The 27023-nt window shown below is 32.9% G+C and overlaps 3 protein-coding genes across 6 annotated transcripts; 1 reads left to right on the top strand and 2 right to left on the bottom strand.

Annotated features, from left to right (window-relative positions):
* Positions 1-1404: 1404 nt before the first annotated feature.
* On the top strand, positions 1405-6235 carry LOC134272341 (heat shock 70 kDa protein 12B-like). Its single transcript, XM_062754584.1, has 4 exons — positions 1405-1779; positions 2948-3169; positions 3842-3977; positions 4701-6235. The coding sequence occupies exons 1-4, from the start codon at positions 1483-1485 to the stop codon at positions 5768-5770; spliced, it is 1725 nt and encodes a 574-aa protein (XP_062610568.1). The 5' UTR covers positions 1405-1482; the 3' UTR covers positions 5771-6235.
* Positions 6236-6723: 488 nt separating this feature from the next.
* On the bottom strand, positions 6724-14147 carry LOC134272346 (interferon-induced protein 44-like). 4 transcript variants are annotated; one of them, XM_062754590.1, is made up of 7 exons: positions 14075-14147; positions 11327-12027; positions 9538-9617; positions 8959-9156; positions 8536-8682; positions 8267-8438; positions 6724-8094 (listed from the first exon to the last, which is right to left on the bottom strand). In XM_062754590.1, the coding sequence occupies exons 2-7, from the start codon at positions 12000-12002 to the stop codon at positions 7811-7813; spliced, it is 1557 nt and encodes a 518-aa protein (XP_062610574.1). In that variant the 5' UTR covers positions 12003-12027; positions 14075-14147; the 3' UTR covers positions 6724-7810. The 4 variants fall into 4 exon arrangements, 3 of the variants coding, with proteins under 3 accessions (XP_062610574.1, XP_062610573.1, XP_062610576.1); XR_009993171.1 differs by lacking the exon at positions 14075-14147 and having other exon boundaries at positions 6727-6976; positions 7238-8094; positions 11327-12193; XM_062754589.1 differs by lacking the exon at positions 14075-14147 and having other exon boundaries at positions 11327-12193.
* A 5666-nt stretch (positions 14148-19813) lies between these two features.
* On the bottom strand, positions 19814-26867 carry LOC134272350 (uncharacterized). Its single transcript, XM_062754595.1, has 7 exons — positions 26635-26867; positions 24462-25138; positions 24275-24336; positions 23944-24141; positions 22195-22341; positions 21915-22086; positions 19814-21702 (listed from the first exon to the last, which is right to left on the bottom strand). Exons 1-7 carry the CDS (start codon positions 26640-26642, stop codon positions 21395-21397), a joined length of 1572 nt encoding a protein of 523 aa, XP_062610579.1. The 5' UTR covers positions 26643-26867; the 3' UTR covers positions 19814-21394.
* Between the last annotated feature and the right edge of the window lie 156 nt (positions 26868-27023).

Raw genomic sequence — 27023 nt, forward strand, 5'->3', positions numbered from 1 at the left:
GTTTTTAAAAGAAATAAAAACTATATATCAACCTTGCTTTATTAAAGATTTAAGGACATTAAATGCACAAACTGGTTTCAAATTCATAATTGTCGTAGATTGGTATAATGTAATAGTTGATACGCTTTATGCAAGAATTTAAAGGACAATAGTATTTGAGGGGCTTGCTGAAAGACATCATTTTAATGGGGTGAATAATACTTAAAATGAATAGTGTTCTATGTCATCATTACAGCGAGTTTAGATTACACCGAATGATTGAAGAGAAAAGTTAGATGACAAAATGACCATAGAGATACTCGATATGTATATGTTATACAAGATGTGTTTGTGAGACACTGATGCCAATGTATGGTAGCTTAATCATAGCAAAAGTTAAAATTTCTCAAACCCAAGTCAAACGCAAAGGTCAAGAGATAGAAACCATGTGCCAAAGAAAAAACTTGTCTAAATAGATATACATTTAAAACATGAAAGCCTAAGCACCAAAGAATCAAAAGTTTATTGCCAAGATTAGAATTAATTAAAAGTAGGGCAAACTCCAAGATCATTTGATCAAAACTATGACACTCAAGTGAAAGTCTTGCTACGAAAATAAACCTTTGAAATATAAACGTCCTAGTACTTATTTTGTACACAAGTTATGACCAAGCAAAAGGTAAAAGTTTTTTGAATGTTGGTCAAGATCAAAAGGTCAAAAGTCTTTTTACCCTTCAAAAAGGTCTAGTCTCAATAAAAACATGTGAAAATTTGAAGTATGAAAGCCCTAGCAATAACTTTTCAGAAGGTACAGTATGGTCAAGGTTAAAGTGTGGGAAAAGTTTGCAAGAGTCGGTCAAACTCGAAGATCAAGATCAAAAGGTCAATAATTTGGTGCTAAAAGAATGGTCTTGTGAAATGGAATACACATGCGAAACTTAAAAGAAATAGTTCCAACTAATCAAAAGTTAAGGGTAATGTTAAAGTTTTTAAAGATAAACAGGCAGACGGACGTAGTTGGACAAAAACTAGATCCCCCCAAATCTTTGATTTTGATCCTCATAACCATACAAATATTTTTTTAATCTTTTAAAATGTGCACAATTTAAAATAATGTAATATATATTTTTTTTAAAATAACAAAGTGCAGTATTTATTTTGCCAAAAAAAAAAGTGAATTTTTTTTTTTTTTTTGACTGTAGATTTTGCTCAGACACTTTTTCAAAATTTTTCAGTGTTGTAATATTTATGTACATTTTATCAAAATATGGAGTTTGATCAGACATGTGTTTTATTGTTATTTTCAAAGAGATTTTTTATTAAGTTATTAAGTTTTTTATTAAGTTATTAAATTGTATAAAGTTTTTATTAAGTTATCTGGCTCGGACTAATGTCTCCATACGTCGCTTTCCGCCCAAAATCCCTAAAACTATTTGCAATCAAACATTAGAAGTGTTTCTTGTTCATTTTCAAAAGAAAAATATGTGAACTTCATTTCAGGAAATGAATAATATCCTGGTTGCAGCAATTGATTTCGGAACAACATATTCAGGATATGCATACTCATTTGTACACGAATTTCAAAACGATCCTCTGAAAATTTATATGAATCAATGGTCCTCCGGTTCTGGTCGTTTACAGACTGAGAAAACGTCGACATGTGTACTCTTCAATCCAAAAGGAGAATTTCATTCCTTTGGATTCGAAGCTGAAGAGAAGTATAGTGAACTAGCCTTAGAAAGCAAGCACGAACCATGGTATTACTTCCGGCGATTCAAAATGGATCTTTATCATGGACAGGTGAAGTAGAAAAATAGCTCTACATCAAAAATTACGAATACACCATAGATTAACATGAATTAGCATTCTTTAATATTAAAAAAAAACTTGAATACAAAATAGCGCATTTGAAGTCAACCTTCAATAACCAATTTTTACAATCATATAATATAATTCTGTTTGTATTCTAGCCTCTGATTTGTTAATATCTAAAAGGGAACAGAAATTATTTCTGTATAACTTGTTTTGGTATGGGGACACAAACCCTGATAACAAGGTGAATCATCTGTTTCCATGCAATCCTCCTATTCTAGTCATCGGAATTCATGGAAAATTCCAGATTTAATAAATGAACCTTTCACTTCAAACAGTAGCTCGATCTTACAACATGCAAACAAACAACATATCTGCTAGGCCTATGTATCAGTTTCTACCTCCCCTCTTTTCTCATCACATCCGTTACTACAGTTGTATTATTGAGCGGCAAATTTGAACTCGTAAAAAGCAACGGAATTTTACACCTACACTATTAGATTTAAATTAAATTATAAGGAATCATAAGGAATATGTTAGACAATCCACGAAGCGGATTATACATGTAAAACAGCGTAAACTGACCCGAAGCAGGTCACCGTATTTATACTCACCTATAAGTCGGTATTTTGGGAGTTAAATTTTATTTCAAAACTCTATGTCCGACTTAGAGGGGAGTCATTAAGATATTTGTATTTTTCTGTAAAGTGAAATGTATCATTCCATATATATTTCAGATAATTAATACAGAAGAACAAAGTATATATATGTTTAATCGTTTATTCATTCAAAGATAATACATATAGTACAAGTATTAATTAATTGTAATGGTTTTATTTTTGCATTTATTATTTGTAAATGATTTAAAACTAAATAAAAATGGCGTTATTTTAAAAAAAATTTATATTAATTAAACAGCTAAAAACATCAGTGAATAGATTTGAAATGTCAGATGATTCTGGCAAAAAGTTATATCAACTTATAGTTGGTTCAATGGCAAATCCCTCCAAATTAATCTAAAAAATACAACGTTACCGACTTACAGGCGGACCGACTTATAGGCGGGTATATACGGTATCCTCGAATAATTTGGCCAAGAACTAGAGTCATTCCTAAAGAAGAAACATGTTCTTGGATCAATTTATTTCTTTTTAAGGCCATTTCGAAATCCATGGAGATTGAGGAAGAAGGCACGAAGAAAAAAATGGATGCACTTAAGGTTTTCAGTGCCTCCATAAAATACTTAAGGGATCATATGGTTTCTTCTTGCAAAAGTAAATTCCCAGAAATTGAAGAAGACGATATTCTTTGGATCCTAACAGTTCCAGCCATTTGGACTGACGCAGCAAAGCAGTTCATGAGAATGGCAGCAGAACAAGTAAGTACTAATTTCTACTGATAGAAAAAAAATAATTGTGCATCATTCATTATCAATACGCCAATTCTGACGGACAGCTAAGCAGACCGAAACCAGTCTCCAAGATGTCCCTCATCGGTCTGAGCAGTTCCAGAAGTGTCAGAGCTGTCATATAACGATGGTAAATCAGTCCAATCCAAGCAGTTCTAACATTCCCAGTGCAGCCCTATAGCAGCCTTACAGCGACGCCACAGGTCCACTTAAGTTGCCCCAGTGGGCAGGTATAACAGTTTCAGTGGGCGAAGCCGAGCTTTAGCCAAAAAAAAACACATTATAATAATAATCCCATTTTATGATAATTTATCTTTTTAAAAGTCAATGATGCACTTCTTCTTTATGAAGAGACTGTTTTTATTAAATAATGATGAACATGTAGCAGAATATCTCTTTTTTTTCTTCCGAAACTATAGGCATTTATAAAATTTCTATGAGAAATCCTCGTTGTTTTTTCTTTATTTAACATCTCGACTGAAAGTAAACAAAACTAAAAAAGAGAACCTGCAAATTCAAAATAATCAAGGGGTGCTATATTTTACGGTAAAGTATATATAGATATTGATAGATGTATATCTGAAACACACTGTAATACAGCAGTTTTGATGAATTTAAAGCTCAAAACCTTTTTTTTATCAGGCAGGGATTTCCACTGAACGGTTGAAAATAGCTCTGGAACCAGAGGCGGCTTCCATCTACTGTAAATATTTGCCAATGGGAAATAGAGGAAACACCTTCGAGCCTGGATCAAAGTACATGGTTATTGATGCAGGGGGTAAGTTTTGTGTTTCTGTCTTCTTTCTTTGAATTTCTTTTCCATTTTTACTTTTGGTGATATAAAATAGTTCCTTTTGATAAATACATGTATATGTGCCTTTATAAGAAAATGAACTTATGCCAAGTTGATAATAATATCATTATCAGTTTAAACTAGTTCTTGTATATTATAAACATGCAAAACTATTGAAAGAATGTTTTGTAAGATTTTCCAAGTCCACGGAAGACGAGGCATTTTTTGAATCGATCACCAATACAAGCGTTTTTACCGTATTTAAAGCAACTATTAATCATATTAACACCAATAATAAATGTGAGCATGGAGTGATGTCCGACTACAGAATTAAAAAGGATTTTATGTGCAAATTTCTTTCACTCTATATCTTGTTTGCTGATAACTTTTAATACCGTATAAGTAGAATTTTTTGCGAGGATTTAACATTGGCATTATTAGCGAGGGTGCCGAGATCGCTAAAATTCAATATCGCTAAAAATTAATTTCGTTATATTTGTAATAGCTTCTTTAATGTGTATTTTAAAATCGCTAATAAAAAAAACATATCGCTAAAAAAAATTACCAGTTTTTAAGGACAAATAGCTAAATTTGCGTCTCGCTAAAATTTCCACTTATACGGTAATTAAAACTTACAAATATCTTAACGTCGTTGATTACACGTATTTTCATCGTTACAAAGTTTGTGTATGTAATGTTTGTTAACAGGTGGGACCATTGATATAACTGTACATGAAGTACAAACGAACAATTCTTTGAAAGAACTCTATAGCGCAAATGGTGGACCTTGGGGTGGTACAAAAGTTGATGATGCCTTGCAGTGTCTATTAACAGATATTTTTGGAGAGGATGTAATGCAGGAGTTTTCGAAATCTCAAAAAATGGATCAATTAGATCTTTTCAGAGATTTTGAAATCAAAAAGAAAACTGTTAAACCAGAATTTAAGAAAGATGAGTTTATAACTTTGAGAGTCCCACATAGCCTGTCCAGTCTTTATTCTGTTTTAAAGGGAAGAGATATTTCTTTAAGCGTTCAGTCAAATGAAAAATATAAAGCAAAATTGAAATGGTTTGGAGAGAAATTGAGAATGGAACCCGGTATAACAAAAGAATTGTTCGACGAAAGTTGCAACCAAATCGTTAAACATGTGCAGTCTATTCTTTGCGAAAATGCGATGAGAGATGTCGGAACAATCTTATTGGTAGGTGGGTATGCAGAGTCTTTAATGTTGCAAAAGGCTATAAAAACAAACTTCAATCAACTTAAAGTCATTTCAACACCAGAAGCAGGTCTTTCTGTTTTGAAAGGATCAGTTATTTTCGGCCACGAACCAGATGCAATTTCATCTAGGGTGAGCAAATACACATATGGCATACGTACAAACGTAGATTTCAATCCAAGTGAACATCCTGAAGAAAAGAAAACATTAGTAAACGGAATTGAAAAATGCAAAGATATTTTCAATATTCATGTACGAGTTGGTGAAACAATGCACGTAGGTGAACCAACAACTTCGCAAACTTATTTCCCACAAATTCCCGATCAAAAAACTATAGGTTTCACAATATTCACGTCACCATGTAAAAATCCAAAATTTACCACTGACCCACGAAGTCGCTTTTTGGGCTATTTGCGATTACATATGCCAGAAACTTCGAAGAACATTAAAAAAGAAGTTGATGTCCAAATGACATTTAGTGGGACAGAAATAGAGGTATCTGCGATCGACAAAATCACCAAAAAAGCTGTCAAGACATCGGTAGATTTTTTGCATTAAGGTTGATACACAAAATTTTTGGTACATGGTTAATTTGTTGGGAAAAAAACATTTAATACTAAATTTCCGTATGAATTTCCGTATGAAGTACTCTAGATCAATTTACTCGGATCACGACAGAAGTGACTGGTCAACAGGTTAATCTTAATCCTCCTAGGACCTAACTTGTATCTCACTTATTGGGTACAAGTGGTCAATTTTTCTCCCAAGTTCACCATTTATTTAGTTTACTAAATCTATAAGATTGAACAAATTTCTATTGCCTTTACATTTCACATGGGTTTCATGAGCACAAAATCTACAAAATTCATTTACATAATTTATGTACGAGTAACCAGGAACAAGATAAATTTACGTTAATATTTAACCTTCATCAATTTTAGAGTAACTGCATGCATTTGAGTAAAGGTTTCATAAGAGTATGCAAAATTTGTTTAGTTTACTGTTACTGTATAATTACTTTATAAAACATAAGCATCTCCTTTAACTTGGCAAATGAATTAAAGTAAATGGTTAACACACTGATGTAAAAAAGGGATATACTCGTATTAAAAGTAAGCGGAATATACGTACGTATATCTTTGAGGCATTCATGTAACACTCCATTATATATCCATTTAAGGTCTTTATGCTGCTTCTTCTATTCAATGCTGATTGTAAAACTGCCTATTTCAGAAAATTTGCGATCATTTGTTTTGCAATAGTTTTTTTTAATGAAGCATACATGTAATATACACATGCATACCATAAATTGAGGCAACACGGGAGGCAAAATAAAAAAAATGAAAGACATACTGTGGTTTCATCAATATTCGTTGAGCACCAATTTTCGTGGATTTCGTTGTTGATGCCAACGAAAATTGATGAAACCACAGTAATCATCTTTCTTTATTGAAAGACACAATAATTACTCTTGGTACAGTGTTCATTACAAATTTAAAAGAAAATATCTGATTGAAACAAAAGTGTCAAAAGACCAAATTTCAGAGAATTTTTTTAACATCTAAAACAAATCAATGTATTAAAGGCTGTACTTTAAATTCTTCAAAAGAACCTCTTAAAAGGATAACATAATATTATATGAATTAAACTTATAATATCATCAAAAATATATATTATACGAGGTGAGTATTAATTATATCAATAGAAATCAGAGAAAAAATTATAATAGTGGAGTTGCAGACCGATTTCTCTTCAACAGAACGTCTGGAAAGGAAAAAGAAAGATTTTTTTTATTCTTAAAAATAGTTGTTCTGCAGAATCAATCGTTGCAATTTGAGAAGACGGAAATGCTTCTGTTAAGAATCATACATTACGATATACATTGCAAATTTGGTATTATCAATTTTTCCTTGATAATTTTTATTTCTATTTTTTTTTTCAAAGAGAAACAGAATTATATACACTTTATTGATGCAGAGATTTGCTTCATGTATTGCATTGAGTATTAAAACGTCTTAAATATACCTTTAGTGATGTTGTTTTCCTTTTCTCGATCTAAAACAAGACTGGGGGATCAAAAAGGGAGAAAGTGAATTTTAGATTGGAATTCAAATTTGAAATGTATTTATTTCTTATACATAGGCAATATATACACGTGGAAAAGGAATATAATTAAAAGGAAGGGATAAGATGCAACAACTTTGCATAAAAAAATTGACACATATTGTACGTAAAACCAATAAATTGCTATGTTAAATATTAAATGCGATCGTTTGATTTTATTTCTTACTTTCCATTTGAAAATGTTTCACTCATGTATAAAGCAACCACAAGGCACTTTAGATGAAGTTCAAAAAATTATATATATACTCAGGACAGCCGAGACAACGACGGATTGAGTCCATTATTATTATGCTTATTCCATTACAAGGAAGCTAATTGCTAAATCGTGTGTGTGTGACACAATCCACTAGTAACTACGTATACAATCACATCATTTAACAATATTGCCTTATATTTGTAAACATTTGATAGGTCTTTAAATATATTATACATTTGATATTTATCCCCCATTTAGCCACTTGGTAATACATGGAATCAGTACACATCACCAATTTCGTACTGATCTTCCAAGTAGTCGTCTGCGAACACAAGAGTTTGTCGGAGAGCTGTGAGAGCCAGGATGTTGATGGTCACGTGTAAACGGGTCTCCTTCTCGTAATTCTTCACGGGGAAAACATGTGACCTGGGTACTCCAATCATCTCAGCAACCTTATCCACGGCCTGTTTACATGTATTACTTAGGAAAAGCTTTGTCACATCTTGATCGACATCTGGACATATTTTATCCAGTTTCGTCATGTAAACTGTTTGTGGAATACCTAGTTGAATAATTTTTTTAAGATATAAGATACTGTAAAAACAAACATGGAGAAAATTTGAACAACAATTTTACAATGTATTTACTTTATAAAGTACCTGTCATAGAATTAAATTCATTTTTGCTAAAGAGTTTGAAGATATATCGTTATATGAATACAAAAAAGCATTTACCTCTCTCGACAATTATGTTTTGAACCTCTTTAATGTGATGAAGTACTGAGTCAGTGATGACGTCAATAGTACTTGCATCTATAACAAAAGTCACACAGTGGATTCTATCTTCAATCTTGGGATTTTTCAGAAAACCTTGTACTTTGGGTGTAGCGTTTGAAGCTGGATTAAACTGCAAACAGATGAAAATGTTATTAAAAAATTGAAATGCAAAACTTATTAGATTGAAACATGTCATATAAAAGTATCAAATGAGCATATTTTGTCACCTGATAATGTTCAGGAATATGTCCATCTAGAATATAGGCAATATCCTGGGTATGAACACCAAAACTCTCCTCCAGTCCCCGAGTGTCACACAGTTTTAAATTTAAATAGCGACCTGTACTTGGATTCCGAATTCTGTATTTTCTAAACTACTTAAATAAGACAAAAATAAAACAATGACTGATTATCTAATGTTCCACTAAATTTATGAGGACAGTTCATCCTCTGGAAGAAATAATATTCAAATTTTCCATTGCTTAAATTATTAGAATAAAGCCAAACATTTCTAATATCATTGGTAAATATATTGAGGATGAAACAACTTTATTATAAGTGAAGAAACTAAATTAAGAAGAACATGAACAATTAAGGGGAATTTAATGGAATAATCTAACAAAGTGTAACTGTTTTTTTAAAACACTCACCGTTTTTGTCAAGCTGTGATCAGAGCTTCCTGTACATGCGCGGGATGTTATTTCCCCTCTGAAAATTGAGTTAATTGTGTTGAAAAAACTAGATTTTCCAGCTCCAACTTGGCCAAGCAGCAGAATATTGACATCTTTCACATTTGAATCTTCAATCGGGTGGTAGCCTGTTACATAATCTTTTAAGGATTGAAAAGACTGAAAAATGAAAGGAAGTAAAATCAAATTGCAAATTTTAGTATTTTTCATCGCCAATCTGTTTAATTAATGTACATGTACACTATAGTGTTTAAATCCACATTTTTAGCGTACTACTAATTTTATATATTATGTTGAAGACAAATAAAGAGGTTTCTGGCTACTTGCATGTAATATGTAACTCAAAACTAGATGAACATATTTATCTTAGTTCTAAAACAAAATAAAAGAATTAGTAAAAATAAAAAAGCTTTTAGCTTTATAAAGGCTCGGGAATTTGTAAGGTCTCGAGAACTTGATTCAACAGGAATTATCATACAGATAAATTAATTTAGGATAATCTTTCATTTGAATCTGTCTTGGAGATCGAATTTAAGGTACCTGGACATTCCAGACTGGCATTTCTCTCCAAGGCTGCGAGCAGAAAGTTTCAACCTTTTTTGCCGCACTTTTTTCATCACCTGAAGCAGAACTCATACATTAAGCATTCTGTCCTCATAGAAATGTACATAATATATCAAGATTACATTTAGACAACAATATCTTTTTTAAAACATTGATACATGTAGTAGTTCATAGCAATGGGTTAAGAATCTCGAAGGCATGGTAAAGTTCAAGATTGAATATGTTATTAACCAGGTCTCGATACCAGAAAAATATGAAATATAAAACAATTCCCCATTGTCATATTTTAAAAAAGATAAGACTTTGATGGGTTTTTTTCTTGCTAGCGAAAGGACGTTTTTCTTTTTAATGAAAGAAAGTTCTTGTAACAAGATAGACACATGTTTAAGTATAAAGATTTTTTTCCAAATAAGGTGAAACTCAAAGGCAAAAACTATTGATATTATTGAAAAGGATTTGTTATAGAGAACACGACGTGTTAAGCATGAAAGCACAAGCATCAACATTTAAGATCGATGTCTTCAATAGTAGGAAAACATGTATCTCAATATCAATTTCAAAAGTTTAAACAAGAGGTTCATGGGCCACATCGCTCACCTGACAAGCTTTAACCATTCCGTTCTTTACCAGATTTCCCCCTTGTAATACATATTGTGACCCCACCCTACCCAACTGATCCTAAATTATACAATTTGAAATTAACACTACCAAAGGATTCTTTGTTTCCCCATTGTAAAACTTTGATTTCCCCTTGTGGCCTCGCCCTACCCAAGGGGATCATGATTAGAAGAATTTAGAATTTACACTACCACAGGACACTTCCACATAAGTTTCAACTTTTCTGGCCAAGGGGTTACTGAGAAGAAGGTTTTTAACGATTTTTCCTATATATTTCTTTGTAAAACTTTGATTCCCCATTGTGGCCCCGCCCGATCCCCGGGGATCATGATTTGTACAATTTAAAATTTACACTATCCCAGGATGCTTCCACATAAGTTTCAGTTTTTCTGGCCCAGTGGTTCTTGGGAAGAAGATTTTAACGATTTTTCCTATATATTTCTTTGTAAAACTTTGATTCCCAACTGTGGCCCTGTCTAACCCCTGGGGGTCATGATTTGAATAATTTAAAATTTATTTAAAATTTTATGATTTGAACAATTTAAAATTTACACTATCCCAGAATGCTTCCACAAAAGTTTCAGTTTTTCTGGCCCAGTGGTTCTTGAGAAGAAGATTTCCAAAGATTTGTCCTACATATTTTTATGTTAAACTTTGATTCCCCATTGTGGCTCCGCCCAACCCCGGGGGAGCATGATTTGAATAATATTTAATTTAATTTAATATCTTCACTACCCCAGAACGCTTCCAAAGAAGTTTCAGCTTTTCTGGCCTTGTGGTTCTTGAGAAGAAGATTTTTCAAGATTTTTCCTATACATGTAAATATCTATGTAAAAATTTGAATCCCCATTGTGGCCCCGCCCTATTTCCGGGGGTCATGATTTTAACAATTTAGAAATTACACTACCCAAAAATGCTTCCACATAAGTTTCAGCTTTTCTGGCCCAGTGGTTCTCTTGAGAAGAAAATTTTTTAATAAACCCCACCCTATCAAAACTGGCCCAGTGGTTCTTGGGAAGAAGTCGAAAATGTGAAAAGTTTACAGACGGACAGACAGCTAGACGGACGACGGACAAAATGTGATCAGAAAAGCTCCCTTGACCCTTCGGCTCAGGTGAGCTAAAAATAGAATTTTATGTAAGCATACCTTTGACAAGGTAAATCTCAAGATCTATAACATTGAAATCCCCCTCGGATAATTGACAAGTGTTGGATCCGAATGTTCCATAACTGTTTCCTAAATTTTCTTGTCCATTGAGGTTAATAAATTGCTGGTTTTTGTTTTGGGCAAATGCCCTTTGTCCACGATTAATACCTCCTTTAAACCCCCATTGAAATCCAACATTACTGTTATTATCAAAGAAAGTTCTTAGATCAAAGTCTTGATCTAAGTCAAACAGCTCTTTTTTAGTAAAATTCCAAGGTTCCTTACAATCTCGAGGATCTTCTGAACTTCCTCCAAAAGTTGGACCCCAGGACTGCACCCCACACGCAGCCGTTTCTGGTGTTTGAACATTTACTCTTTGTGTAGTTGTTACATAACGTCGTTGCAATTGGAAAAGAAAAGCATTGTCGTCCTTAATCATTGAATTGTTCGAGTTCCAACTACTAGAGAGATACCCCCCAAACACATTTCCGATGGAGTTTTGGAGAACAGTTACTGTAGGACCTTTGTTATCACACAATCTGTGAAATGTTTGCGCTGACAATCCATCCCGACTTGCTTTGTATAACAACTGAAATTGACACGGATTTCCTATCCACGATGACAGCTGATCTTCTTCTTTCTTACTAAGAATTAATTTTTGCTGGGACCATGCCATTATAATATAAGCTGAAATGCAAATACTGAAGAGGAAACATTATTTACAAGAAATGCCTGATTTCTTTTTTATGGAAACATAAATAAGATGGAAATACCTCTTTTATTCTGTGAACATTGTTAACTAGGTCATTTTTACTTTTTAGTTACATGTATTTTGCTTTAGTGTGGTATTTGTATAATAATTACATATTAATGTATATATAATTATTTATATTACTTTATTTAGGTTTTCTTATTCATTCTTTCTCTTGTAAAGTATACCACAAGTTATTTTCTTGCAATCTACCATATTAAAGCTGAACACGATTCGTAAAAGTATTGTGTCCGCCATTTTTGTTCTCGAGACTCGCTACTCTGCAGACCCCTATAAATAGGGCAAGAATAAGAGACTGTTCAGTTTAATCAGTCGACACCGGAGAAGACGGGCGTATGCTACACAGGACTTGGTAGCGAGAATAATAACGTTATACTTCGTCTAATGCAGGGAAGTAAGATACCAAATAAATTTACAATTATAGGTACATAAGTCTGTTCAGTATACAAACAACATAGATAAACGTAACTGCAATAAAATATAAACAAAGGTAATGCAAGATAACCAGCACGAACACGGGTCGCCATTCCACGCCGATACTCGTGACAATAAAGCAGTCAGGTGTAACGAATACGACCAGTATACCCTAGTATTGATGTATCGTAGATAATGCTATCAAAAATGGCGTAAGCCTATTTACGAGTCGTGTTCAGCTTTAAGTATCCTTCATTAGAACAAATCAAATAAATACGATCTATGTATGGATCGCGAAATAGGACAAAATTTTGCATGTGTTGTTCGGATTTTAGTAGCCATGTCAAGCACAGTGTGTTGTCGGTACACATCCATTAAAGATTAATTTGTCTACTAAGGAAAAGAAAGACCTCTAAAAAGACAACCACAGATTTAATCAACTTCTATGAAAGTTTTCTTTTCGTTAAATTCTTCACGCCTATAGAAAATAAGTTGCTCACAATTGCATCAGTAGTATATGTATTTAAGTCAGAGTGTTCTCATTTTTATTTTTACCAAAAAAAAAAATTGTACGAATTTGATTTAAATTTGACCTTGATCGTTAGACGCTGATAAACAATATCATTAATTGATGATCATGAACTACATGAACTAGATTTCCGTGAAAATCAATTAAACTTTCACACAAGGATTTATACGTTAAACGGGTCAAGAAATCGAACTAATGAGATAATTTTCGTTGTATATGCTGGTTTTTTTTAAAATAATTCTTAGTATTAGGAATTGAAAAGAATAATGAAGGAGTAAAAGTTTCCTACGAATTTTCAAACAAAACTGTATTTAATATAATTATATTTTTTTATATTATGTATCTATAGAGTAAAAATACTGAGGAGTGATGAGTCTCAAAAAATGAATAAAGTGCGAACGAGTATGCGTTATCAATTTGGTATCCTATATATACATTTAGCAGGCAGAACTTGCTTTAATTCTTATCATGTGGAAAACAGCATTAGAACTTTTTTCATGTGAATGGATTCTCTTCCGTTGAGTATTTAATGTGCTAGTAAAACAATAACGCGTAATGTTGTTAACATTAGATTTTTGGATGGTGTTTACATAATGCTTTGTTGATATTCTAATGCTCTTAACTGAATTTAGTATTGTCAATTATACGGCCCAATTATACAGCCTGTTATACATGTAGGCCTATATGTACTAATCATGCTAATGTCTTGATATCTTTTGATGGCTTCATAATAAATTTAGTCATAAAAACATCCTCTCAAATTTCAACCTTGCGCCACCTCCATTTAAGGTAATCATAAAAAATATTTCCAGATTGGCAGCCCACGATCGATTCATTTAAAATATTTGTATGCCGGGTTATTTGTCATTTAAAATATTTGTATGCCGGGTTATTTGTTTATCAGCCGTACCAGATCACAAGGTAATTCAAATGCAGAATGCTAAATGATGTCTAAAGTTGCCAAAATCAATTGAAATTGCGCCGTGCAAGTGACATAAAATCAAAAATACATTATCAAGCTGATATTGTTTACCTTTGTGAAAAATATTGAGTTTCCTGATATTATTCTTTGAATAACTGAATTTTCACTTTCGTTTTAGAAATACGGAAGCTCATTCAGGCTTGTATGGAGCAATAACGAAGTATGTAGGAATACTTAAGCCGTATAAAATTTACTGCGAAGTGATAAAAACAGTGGCATATATCACTTTCTGAAAATGTGTAGGCTTTTGTGAATTTAGTCACATATTTAACCTGAGGGGCAAAGTATGGGTAGACAAGGAGTTTCCTTTCGATAGGTACGGGAGATGTTCAAATGGGGCATATGGAGAAATGGCGTTCAGTTTATTCATGAGATTGCTCCCACGTGATTTTCAACTCATTAATATTCATGAGATCTTGCAAAAACTAAAAATATACCATTTCATTATTTTTTAACATTTAAACACTCAAATCTTGATTGTTTTTACTTCTGTAAGGCCAGTCATAATTATATTTGTAATTTTTGCGTGATTGACTGTTTAGAATTCGTGATACCGTTCTTTTGAATAATTAGTAGGTCATGCCGGTGCAAAAAATTACCGTTTTTAAATTAAAAAGGCGGTCGTAACTCATCATGAAACAGGTCTGGACGATTTCTAAATATGGAAGTCAAGAACGATAACCGAAAGTTGCTATAAATGTACATCAAGTACACGTAATTATTTTTCTGTCCAATCAGACAACAGCATTTTTACACACCCTAAAACATATTTTAAAAGAACAAAAAGATAACATGTGCTTTTGTTTTTTTCCTTAAAAAGATTTTTTTTAACAAAAAATCTGTAAAAGTAAGATGAAAACTTTTGAAGAATAAGGTATTCCCCACATTTTTACCGTGAACAACCTTGACATTTTATCTCGGTAAAGAAAAAAAATAATGCACAATAGAATGTAAGCGTTTACAGACGTATAGATCGCACCAGCAAGTTTTTATCAAGTTCAATTATAACATTTACCAGAATATATTATATGATGGTAAATATAATTTTGCTTTGCCGACCGATTTTCATCGATAATGCTTAAATTCCATGTGTATAGATCAACTCACACTGTAAGTGTTTATCGTATGGAGTATACACATATAGTTTTGCATTATCACGGGTTTCATGAGCGCCGAATACTTAGCTATGCAGACTTTAAATGGGCATAAGGAAAGGCGTTAAACGTGGAAAAAAGAGAATCCTGTAATTATACATGAATGCGTTTTATCCCAGTATCTTACCTCGCATATCAGACTACTAGTATTCTGTAATAAACATTCAAAAATAATAAAGACTGTTATCTTTTCGATAAGATTTTTTATGTCAGGCTCTAAAAACTGAAAATTTACCGTATTTATATCATTTTTTTAACGTAAGTAAACTTTTGGGATTGCTAACGCCTAGAGACAGATTTTTTTAATCCCACTTAAAACGTATTCCAAGCTTTCAAGTCGTATTTGTTCACGGTAGAATTGTCATAAATATTATATTATTCCCAAATATGCATACAGTTTACAAAAAGTTTGTTCTAAAAAAATCTTTTAAGCAAAAAACTTAAAAACCACGTGTTTTATTTATCCTCTCATGGGTTTGTCTAAATGCTGTTATCTGATTGGTTAGAAGGATTGGTGCCTTGTTTATTCTGTGTATTAATAGCAATTCACGGTTATCGTTCTTGACTTCCTTATTTAGAAATCGTCCAGACCTGTGAAATGTTAAATCATCTGTATTTTGTAAAAATAGACATTCGTTTGCACCTATTAATTTGCGGAAGAACTCTGTCATGTTGCAATAAACACTTACATTTTAACACCAAAAATGATAAAAACACTAATCATGTGCTCTTTCCTTCAATAAAACAATGTACTCTCGCTTCGAATTTTCAAATCAAAATGGCGGTCGCAACTTTCACTTTAGCATCAACATTATTGTTATTTCCGGTCGAAGATATAAAGAAAAAACAAAACATCGGCGGAAGAACTTTATCCGAAATAGTTAGTATATAAAATTCCAATATGGCCGATATGTAAATGAGCAGAATGAACACCATTTCTCCATATGGCATATTTTCAAACTCAGGCATCTACAATTTTAATTTGACCAGTGAAAATAATATTGTACATATATTACAGTTCATATCGTGATGTGAAGACCACATAACAAAACTGAAAACTTATCCTTTTACTCGATATCTGCTTAGAAAATATTGAAACTTCCTTACTGAATAATCGAGATTCGACCAAAATGTTGAATTTCCTACTAACAAATATAAATAAATGCAAGTTATCAATTTTGTTTCCTGCACATATTATGGGATCCTGTTGCTTTTGATTAAATTTTCTGATACAGACTTGATATAAATAACACTTGAACATTGCCTTAAAAATGTCAAGCTATAATAAGGCCAATAGTTTTGTCCTTAAATATAAAGCAAAACTGTAAACATATCGGATAGGCATATAAAAGTGCGAATTGCTAAGATTGTTTTTTTTCATTTCAAACAAAATAAATTAATAATTATATGATTTATTATGAAATCCCCACCCCTTTATTCAACCAATTTTTTTATTCTCGAGAAAATGATGTGTAGGCTACAGCCTTTTTGCCTACGTGGAATATACGCCACTGATAAATATCCGAAAATGTCATAAAATGTAGACTACTGAGTATAAATGTAGATAAATATTTATGACCTTTTTTATCTTTTGTTAAACAAATGTCTTTATTGCAGTAGAAAATGTATGTATACCAGTTCCATCTTGGTCTCGCAGCTTTGTTCATTTTTACATGCCAAATATACATAAGGAGGTTTTTGTCTGATTCCTGACTAGATAAAATACTTAAAATGTATTAACTTGTATGTCATATTATTTACATGTAAGACATTTCAAAGATCATATTTTACTCTCTTCATTACAATCGTACAACTTTAAATAGAAATAATAAACTCAATTTGAAACCTAATAGGGACTTTATTTTTTGCGGATGGCGGAATTTAAAAAGTTCTTTCTTCTTCTCAAAAGTACTATAACAGAAGGAGTTTAGTTATAATTTATACACAACCAATGACTTTAAGATTTTTTTATATAAGTAAAAATAATATGGCATTAAAAAGCAAGAGCCATTTGGACCTTATTGGCCCTGAGAATTTCTGAAAAAACAAAACCGCTCAGTTAATTTAGGTGACAAATGCAGTATTTATCTATTGGAGTGTTGGTGACACGAATCTATTAATCATGACGTAATTTTCCCTCAAATCAATGCGTTATGGGCTCATAAAATGCGTCATTTTCCTCATATCCAGAAAATTTTGGAAATAGCCTAAAGTCGAAGTAAAGAGCACAATCTCTGATACAAAATATGCAAATACATAATAAAAGATCAGTTTCTGGAGATTTAAAAAAAAACTTTTGGGGGGGGATCGTGGGCTGTGCTCATGATTTCATTCTTTGCTGAAGGTAGTCAAATAGGCATGTTTTCTGCAAATTTCAAAAACATTGCAATTTCTCAAAGCCTACTCTCTAATACTGTAAAACGATAAAAATTTGGCGTATACGTATTTTAGCATAAACGCAAGGGGGTGCATTGGCGCAAATAAATTTTAGCGCTTGTACTTGTCATTAAATAGATAGATATGATATTGTTTTTTATACACGCTCGTATTTGACTTTTTGGATAGTCAGACACGGAAACACAATAGTACCCCGTATATATAAGTAAACACTCGTCAACTTTACCGTGGTGTTGAAATCACATGGACGTGGCTCATGGCATAATGTCTATTCTATTTTTATTTTTTTTACATAAAAGAAAACGTGGAGTAAATATGCATTTTATTCATATAAAAACAATGCATGCATTGACAGGATATTACTTGGATAAGATCAGGTATGGTCTGCAAGCTCATACACTATGCTTGATTGCATTGTTTACCTCGAGGCGATAGATTATTAAAAATGAAAAGTTTACATTTTAAAAAACTAATATATCATGCTAAAACAAAATCAATTTAAAAATGAAAATATTTTGACAAGTTTTGGGCTTAGTTTAACAGATTACAAAAGTCTCTTAAGACTCCATCAGAGCTTTTGTGATAAAACTAATAAGATTTTTTTTTTATGTAAGTAAAAATAATATGGCATTAAAAAGCAAGAGCCACTTTGGAACTTATTGGCCCTGAGAATTTCTGAAAAATCAAAACGGCTCAGTTAATTTTGGTGACAAATGCAGTATTTATCTATTGGAGTGTTGGTGACACGAATCTTTTAATCATGACGTAATTTTCCCTCAAATCAATGCGTTATGGGCTCATAAAATGCGTCATTTTCCTCCTATCCTGTTTTTTTTTTGTAAATGGTCTAAAGTTGAAGAGCACAACCTCTGATACAAAATATCCAAATACATAATAAAAGATCAGTTTCTGGAGATTTAAAAAAAACTTTCTTTTTTTGGATCGTGGGCTGTGCTCATGATTTCATTCTTTGCTGAAGGTAGTCAAATAGGCATGTTTTCTGCAAATTTCAACAACATTGCAATTTCTCAAAGCCTACTCTCTAATACTGTAAAACGATAAAAAAAAAGAACGAGTGCACTTATGGGCCCCGGTAAAATATGAAAAAAATAAACATTCAAATTAAGCAAGATTTTTCAACTCAAATCATTAATTGATATCTAAACCATACGATTCAACAAATATTACCGCTGAAATCCACGAATAAACAAAGAACAAAACTAAACAATGAGGTAGGGGTCAGCCGACATTTGCCATTTTCTATAGTAAATCGAGAACGGTCAATAATTTCAAAGCTTTTGTTAACTATGAGCCTAACGTTGTGCAAACTTGTGCGAATGACAAAAGACACATAATACATTTATGAAACTTGTGTGAAAGTATGAAATTTGCACACGATTAGGCTCGTACTTAAAATATTAAAACTGTATAAAAAGTACAATGTTTTTCCTATAGCAAGTGAGAGCTATGTACCTGTATGACCCACATTGAACCCACGTGTGGAATAAATTATTTAAAATACTGATAGTCACGTGAGTTCTACCCAGGTAAACATTCCTCAAAGTCAAAAGTGCTCACTGTAAAACATAGGCAGGTTTTGTTTCAGTAAGTCTAAGTTGTGCCTCCTAGACATGCATGTTTGTATGTATTGTTTTTAGAACACGGGAGGGTAAAGAGAGCTTTGTGTCGTTCATAAAGTGTCGAGCATTTTTAACCTTCATGCAAAACAAAGAAACAGGTATTAAAAGCCACATATAACACTCCTTTTTAATTTCATATTCAATAAAACTATTATTGTAATTTTTCAATTGCAAGAGTACCAAATTCTTAGTCTAATTGTTTTAGCTACAGGCAACTACACAACTTCATTCAATATTTTTTAAAAACAGGTTTGGCGCAAACAAATATCATTCCGCAAACGCGCCCGACTATGATCCACCATCAGATTGTTCAATGTTTAAAAAGCATGGATATTTATTCCCCTTGATTTACATTAAAGAAACTAAAAGAAAGTTCGGTACGACTTTTCCGGATTTATAGGGTATCCATAGGCATTTAAAAATATTCTATTGTTTCAAATCCATGCTTTTTTAAGTGGTGCTTAACATGCTTTTAAATTAGAAATATCCACTAAGATCTAACTATTACCAATAGAGAACTTTTTTGTAATATATTTTGAAGTAAAATGGCACATAAAAAGGGCCCATTAAGTATTGCTCAAGTGCACTTGTCCTTTGGCGTATACGTATTTTAGCATAAACGCAAGGGGGTGCATTGGCGCAAATAAATTTTAGCGCTTGTACTTGTCATTTAATAGATAAATGGGATATTGTTTTCTTTTATCCACGCTCGTATTTGACTTTTTGGATAGTCAGACTCGGAAACACAATAGCACCCCCGTATATATAAGTAAACACTCGTCAACTTTACCGTGGTGTTGCAATCACATGGACATGGTACAAGGTACAAGGTCTTTTGTATTTAATTTTTTTTTTATAAAAGAAAACGTGGAGTAAATATGCATTTTATTCATATTAAAACAATGCATGCATTGACAGGATATTACTTGGATAAGATCAGGTATGGTCTGCAAGTTCATACACTATGCTTGATTGCATTGTTTACCTAGAGGCGATAGATTATTGACACGCCGAGAAGCCAACCTTTAAGGTGCTAATGATGAGGATGTCTTCTACTTATCCCCACTTTTTAAAAATCTCAATTCCACCTATTCCCACTTGCATAAAACAACAGATATTTAGATAGTTTAACGATAATTAGACTAATTACAACCCCTCTTAGATTTACCTATATTTTGTACATTAAACAGTAAATAATGAATGAAATTGTGAGAAATATTGAATTTATTTAAATCCTTAAAAGAATTGGGATTTGAACTTAATTTATTGAATTCTACCCAATTTGAGAGAGTAACAAAAAAGGTCTTACAAGAAAATGCACTTTAATAGCTTGATTTCATATAATAGAGATTTATCGAGGTAAGGCATTAAAATAGGTGGATTCTAGAATGAACATATTAATTAGGAAATATGATTTAATTCCCTGCAAAATATTTTTTCCCTTTCAAATATTGATGAAAATTCTGATTTATTATTTTAAAAAGCAAATGTACATGTCCTGACCTGTGCTCTAAGCCCTGGTGTTTTACAATGGGAATTCTGTATGTGCATGATGTGTGCACTTTGACCATTAAACCTACTACATGGATAGGCAATGTGAGCCCAACAAAGACATCTATAAAAACACTCAGATGATGTTTGTAGAAAAATTCAAATTGTGTCATGTAAGAATGAAATTTATGTGACTTCAACGTTGTCATAATTGATTTTGCTTGATAAATCATAAAACAGAAAAGAATGAGAATAAGCATAAAACTTTTTGAAACTTGTTAACATACATATATGTGTATGTTTATGTTAAATGTTTCAATATTTCACAAGCATTAACTACAGATCCTCTACAGATCCTCATGTCAGTGCACCCTATTTGGACAAAGTGGTGTAACAAGTAATTATTTCTTAGACAACTCTTCTCACTTGTCATAGAAGAAACAATACTCTCTTGTGACCCTTGATATACTTATCATTAAGTAAGGATAAATGGTATTCGATGAAAAAAGTGCAAAGAGAAAAAAGTTTGATTTTTTAAAATCCGCTATGATCAAATATTGAAGCACTTATTATCAAGAAAATATTCAGTTGGACAAGCCTAATCTGTAGATTGTTTTGTCATTGAAGTAGTTTACTAAATATCACTAACCATCCAAAAGTGCAGATCTGAAATCACAGTCTGTTTTTTTCTACAAATTTATCAGTTGCACTTGTTCCTCAGTTTGAGAGATTTCATACTGGTCCTCCAAGTAATCATCTGCATAAATAAGAGTTTGTCTTATCGCCGTCAACACTAGGATATTAATCGGCTTGTTCAGTTGAGTCTCCTTTTCGTAATTCTTTACCGGAAACACGTGACCCCTTGGAAGGCCTATGAGTTCTGCGGTTTTCTCGAGTGCTCTTTTACAGGCCTCGCTATAGAAGATCATACGCACATCTTTATCAGCTAAAGGGCAGATTTTGTCCAATTTTGTCAGATACACAACCTGTGGAATGCCTGGTCAATAAAAAAAGTCTTATTAAAGCTACATGAAAAAAAAAGTTTTGCAATACATCTGCAAGATCAACGTTTAATTAATCATTGATTTTTTCCCTTCAACTAAATGCTTATAGAATTTTGAATATAAAAATTGAAAATATCAAAAGGTTTGAAACGCAAAATTTCGAAAATTCAATTAACTTTAAAGGAAATTTGCATTTGTTTACTACCTCTCTCTACCATGAGAGATTGAAATTCCAACATTTTTCGTGGAACGGTTCCTTGCAATACATCAACAGAACTTCCGTCTATAATGAAAGCCGCACAATGAATTTTATCCTTAAATGAGGGTCTAGAATTAAATCCCGGATCCCTTTGGCAGGCCTGTGCCATAGGATTAAACTGCAAATTCAAATGTTATACAGATTTTATTTTGTTTTCATGTTCACAAATTAACAGACCTTGTTTGTAGAAGTAAAATTTCCGTGTAGCTGAAGATAGAATACCGACCTTGTACTGATCAGATAAATGTCCGTCAAGTAACAGTGCCATATCTTGGTGTTTAATGGACATTTCCTCTTCTATGCCACGGGTATCACAAAGCCGGAAATTAAGATAGCCACCTGTCTCATGATTCCTGACTCTGTATTTACGTAGCTTAAAAATAGAAATGAACACATTTAGTTTCATTCATAATATAAATAGTTCCAATCGTAAACAGGAATGTTTGTACGTATTTCTAACAACAGGTGGACGTTACATATACACACGTCCAATGTAGTTTATGTGAATCGAAGGAAGCACTAGCCGTGGCCTTCATCTCGACATTTAGATATATCGATGACGAATAGTTAATTCTTATGTCGATACGAAATATCCCGATGATCTTGATTTAAAAGAAACAAAGAAACCACAACCTCTCACACATCTGTTTCATGTTTAGACATTTTACTTAAATTAGTGGTTAATGGTCAATTTTTTCAATTGTCAACACCTCTTTCTAATACAGCCATATACTTCTCCCCTGCATACGGGGTTTATATATCTCACTTGATTCTATACGAAGGAGAACATATATACTCTACGTATGAGCAATTTCTAAAACGAAGAAATTATTGACAAACAAGTTACTGAAACACAAGTTTCAGCTGTCTCCTTCAAAGTCATCATTTCTAACGTTCTATGGTCGATCCAATGAACTCGTTAGCAAATGAAATTTATCATTTTAATAAATGATAAGGAATTTTGGTGCTCTCTGATTGGTCTAGACGCCATTTACTGGTGTGTACCTCAGAGTGAGTTCACCTCAATTGACGTTCTGGGAGGTTAATTCGGGTTTTCCCTCTCGACCAACCATAGATTTGCTTACAGCTTTTTCGACCAATCAGATAGCGTGTTTCAAAGCATGTGTCGGTGTGAATGTAAACATGTCAGACGCCATTACAAAGGAGATTAAGAACTTTTGAAAGTAAATGGTTGAGTATTTATTGTTTATTAATATTGTTTTTAACTTTTTTAACTAATAGTTGTTTAGCTGTTGAAGTATATCTATTTGTAAAAAGTGTAATTACACTTTACATTATGGGTGTTTATATTTGATGTAGATAAGAATGAAAGAGTCAGCAGTGTTGTAAAATTCCCTCATCATTTAATAAAACGGTTACTGACTTTTGAATTCGGTCTACTCGTGACTATACAGACCTGGTCAGGTATTGGTTAACCTCGGCCTTCGGCCTCGGTCAACCAATACCTGACCAGGTCTGTATAGTCACGAGTAGACCGAATTCAAAAGTCAATAATTGTATAAAGTTAAATGCTAACTGGCATTTTTTAAAACTGTTAATTCATTAGTTATACACTGAATTGATGAAAGTTTTTTCCGTTAGTTCCCGATCATGACAAAGAGCACATGGTGGTTGACCAGTTGGCAGGGGATGCTCACTCCATCATGACACCTGATCCCACCTCTAATGTATTTCGTGGATGCATAATTATTAATCATTTGTCTTTCAGAGATAAAAAGTTTAACTCGAAATGTTAATTCGTCTCGCAATGGAACTAATAGATATTTTGGATCTACTATGTAGATATATAACAAAATACTAAATCCCCCCCACCCACCCCCCGACCCCCCCCCCCAAAAAAAAAATCAATACAATACCATATAATAAAATTCAGCTGTTACAATGTACCTTTGACAGGTAAACTTTTCGGGATGAAATTTGTATTACAATGTAAATTGAATAGTCTCTAACTTACATTCGTAGTCACACTATGTGGGGAGTTTCCGGCGCACGCACGTGCAGTTATTTCACCGCGAAAAATAGAGTTGACTGTGTTGAAAAAACTGGATTTTCCAGAGCCTATCTGTCCTACTAGTAGAATATTAACCTCGGGAATGTTCATATCTTTCAACGGTTTGTAACTGGAGACAAAATGTTTCAAAGCTTGAAAATTCTGAAAAAAGAAAAAAAAGTGTATCATCATTAATGCATGAAATTACAACTAAGTGTTATATCAATTTTAGTTATTCAGCTTTGATTTTCAAAACATTCACATTTAATAATTAATGACTGAAAATAAAACTCGCATGTTCATCCCAGAGCGGCGGTTCCCTCCATGCCTTCAACGACATTTGTGAATGTGCGGGAACTACGGCGGGTCTCCTTGCTTAAAGAAAAGAATTTACATTTACCATTTACTAGCTAGCTTTTAGGTTTTAATGATTTTAAATCCATAGACTTGGTCTAAGTTTTATTCAAACGCTAAAAAAGAACAAAAGAGAACATGAAGGCTATGAAGGCTACATGTACCTTGCACTGAATAGACTTCTAGATCGAATACACACATGTGACCATTGTTGATTGCTTTCATATTCTCAGATGGCCTTTGGAATGCTGAACCGAATTCAGCTTGACCATTGAGTGTGAAGAAGCGCGTCTGACTTCCACGTTCAATAGATATGTTCACGTCATCATGAAACGTCATCATATCCGCTCTAGATCTCTCCCTCGTGGCGATTGCAGGGGAAAATGAAGTTACCTTTATTCCTTTCATTGGGTACATTTGATTGTTTTGAATTATCACAGACATATCAGCTTCGCCAAATGTTGGTCCTAATTTTTGATGTGCATAGGCAGCTAGATTTGCATTAGTTACGGCAAACTTCCTTGGTCTTTTGACACCGTTAAAGTATAAAGTAAACAGAAATGCATGGTCGTCTTTGATGTTACCACCAGTGGACCTCCAAGATTGCAAAAGGAAACCTCCATATGCACTGTTATCAGTGTTGTAAAGAACTGTAATTGTGGGACCTTTCTCATCACAGAGCTGATGAAACTTTGAAGCTGAGCATCCATCACGACTTATTTTGTACAGCAACTCAAAATGACACGTCTTACCAATCCACTGCGATAGCTGGTCCCTGTCGTCCGCTGTTAACAGTTCTGTTGTTCTAATAATGAAAGATAGTTATACATGTATATATTTAATGACACTTTTGCTTATTGTACATTCAGTTCATCCTTAACTTTATTTTAAAAAGAAAAACATGCATGTCTAGAAATTTTCTACAGGTAACGCATCCACTGTAGTTTGTTCGAAAATTCATTTTTTATTAATCATTTTAAGATGCAAATTTATTTACCACTGCAATGTGAACTTTTACCTTATTTCATTTTTCAACCAGAAGGAAAGGTATACATGTATTTTTAACAAGGAAATATACATGCTTATTTACAAGAAAGAAAACTGTTCTCGGGGGTAGTTAATCTTTAGTTTACTATCCTCATCCAGAATTGTATTCAATCTATCATTGCTTCCAAGAATTGTATTCAAACTACAGTGTATCTTTTCTTCAACTGCATTTGAAACAGAAATATCAGACATTTGTTTGCCTTTCTATAGTGATATGGTAGATGTCTTGTTCTGTTATTGAAAGGTCGTGTTCAAATTACGGCTGCTGGACTTTTACGAGAAGCACTGACTTCAACAGTGGACGGTTTACTTGAACATTTAAACTTGTATCATGTACAGAAGTACATGTACATAATTGAAAATACATAGGAAAACCTTTCTAGTGGTCATAGGTATGGTGTAAGGGTCACCTGAATGTGAAGGCTGGGAGGTGAGGGTAGGTTGGTTGTTGTTTTCTTTAAGGACAACTTATATGTGCATTGAAATAACCTATTATTTTCATTTGTTGAAGTCCTGAGCAAAATATTTACATCGTAATAGAGCTTCCTTACATTGTCCCAGTGCAAAGGTAAGCCGTAAACTGTAAAAGTCAACGCTCCTCGTAAAAGTCTATTACTGACCCATGTTGATAGAAAAAAAGTCAGTCATTGTTCTTCGTTCGACATTTCGGGGAAAATTTTGCGGGCCCTACGGATGAAACCTTAAAAACCCTAGTTTTAAAGTCACTGTTTACGTTGGCCCGATAAACAACCTCACTGCTCAATGCCCCTGAGTGCCAAGTAAAGGTTTAATTTAAAGCCCTCCACCGATATATGGTGACGTCTCTATATATGAAAAAGTTTGTGAACAGGACTTAAAACAACAAACAATCAATCAATATAGTGTCGTATCGAGACATCAACGGAAGATTTAGTCATGCCAGAATCTACCGTGGCACGGGTCCCAGGTTAAATTGGTCTCTCAGAAGGTCCGTATTCCATGTACCATATAAAGGAGGAACTTCTTACTCGGTGAGTCTTAACTAAGAGCAATAAATGACGAGTCATGATCATATTTCGGCAAATTGGAAAAGAAGAAGCAACGTAGTGAATTTTTATACACAAATTACAATGTGTATAATTTATAATTTTGATTAATTTCGCGAATGTTCATTTGTTCACAAACTTCGCACATGCCTTTATCCTACAAATAATTATTCATCTTAATCCATAAAAAGAAAACGGGAATCTATGTAATTATTAGAAATTGTCTCACCTGTCCATTTTGCATCTTGTTTTGCTTTGTTTTAAGTTTTGTTTTCTTTCCTTTCCAGGAACGGATATGCTCTTTCAAAGCCATCAGATTAAATGATGTTTTCAGAAAATCAAGGTTTGTATGACTTTTAAAAAATGGTTCGATATGATCGCTTTGTTGACAAAAGATTTAAATTGCTTTAGAGGCGTTCCTTATTTAAAAAGGGCAATAAATACGATACTACCTTCGGGACACTTATAGACCTAGGCTCAAGACCATAAACAGAGAATAGAGATATTTAATTTCATGTGGTGTACATGTACATGTATGTGTTTCAAATGACATTTTTATATAATTATTTTATTCGATCAAAAGCAATTTTAGAATTGTATTTTATCATCATTTTTTTA

The sequence above is a fragment of the Saccostrea cucullata genome, unplaced genomic scaffold, assembly GCF_032062105.1.
Source record: "Saccostrea cucullata isolate Sc308-1 unplaced genomic scaffold, CSIRO_AGI_Scuc_v1 ctg619, whole genome shotgun sequence".
Lineage (NCBI taxonomy): Eukaryota > Metazoa > Mollusca > Bivalvia > Ostreida > Ostreidae > Saccostrea > Saccostrea cuccullata.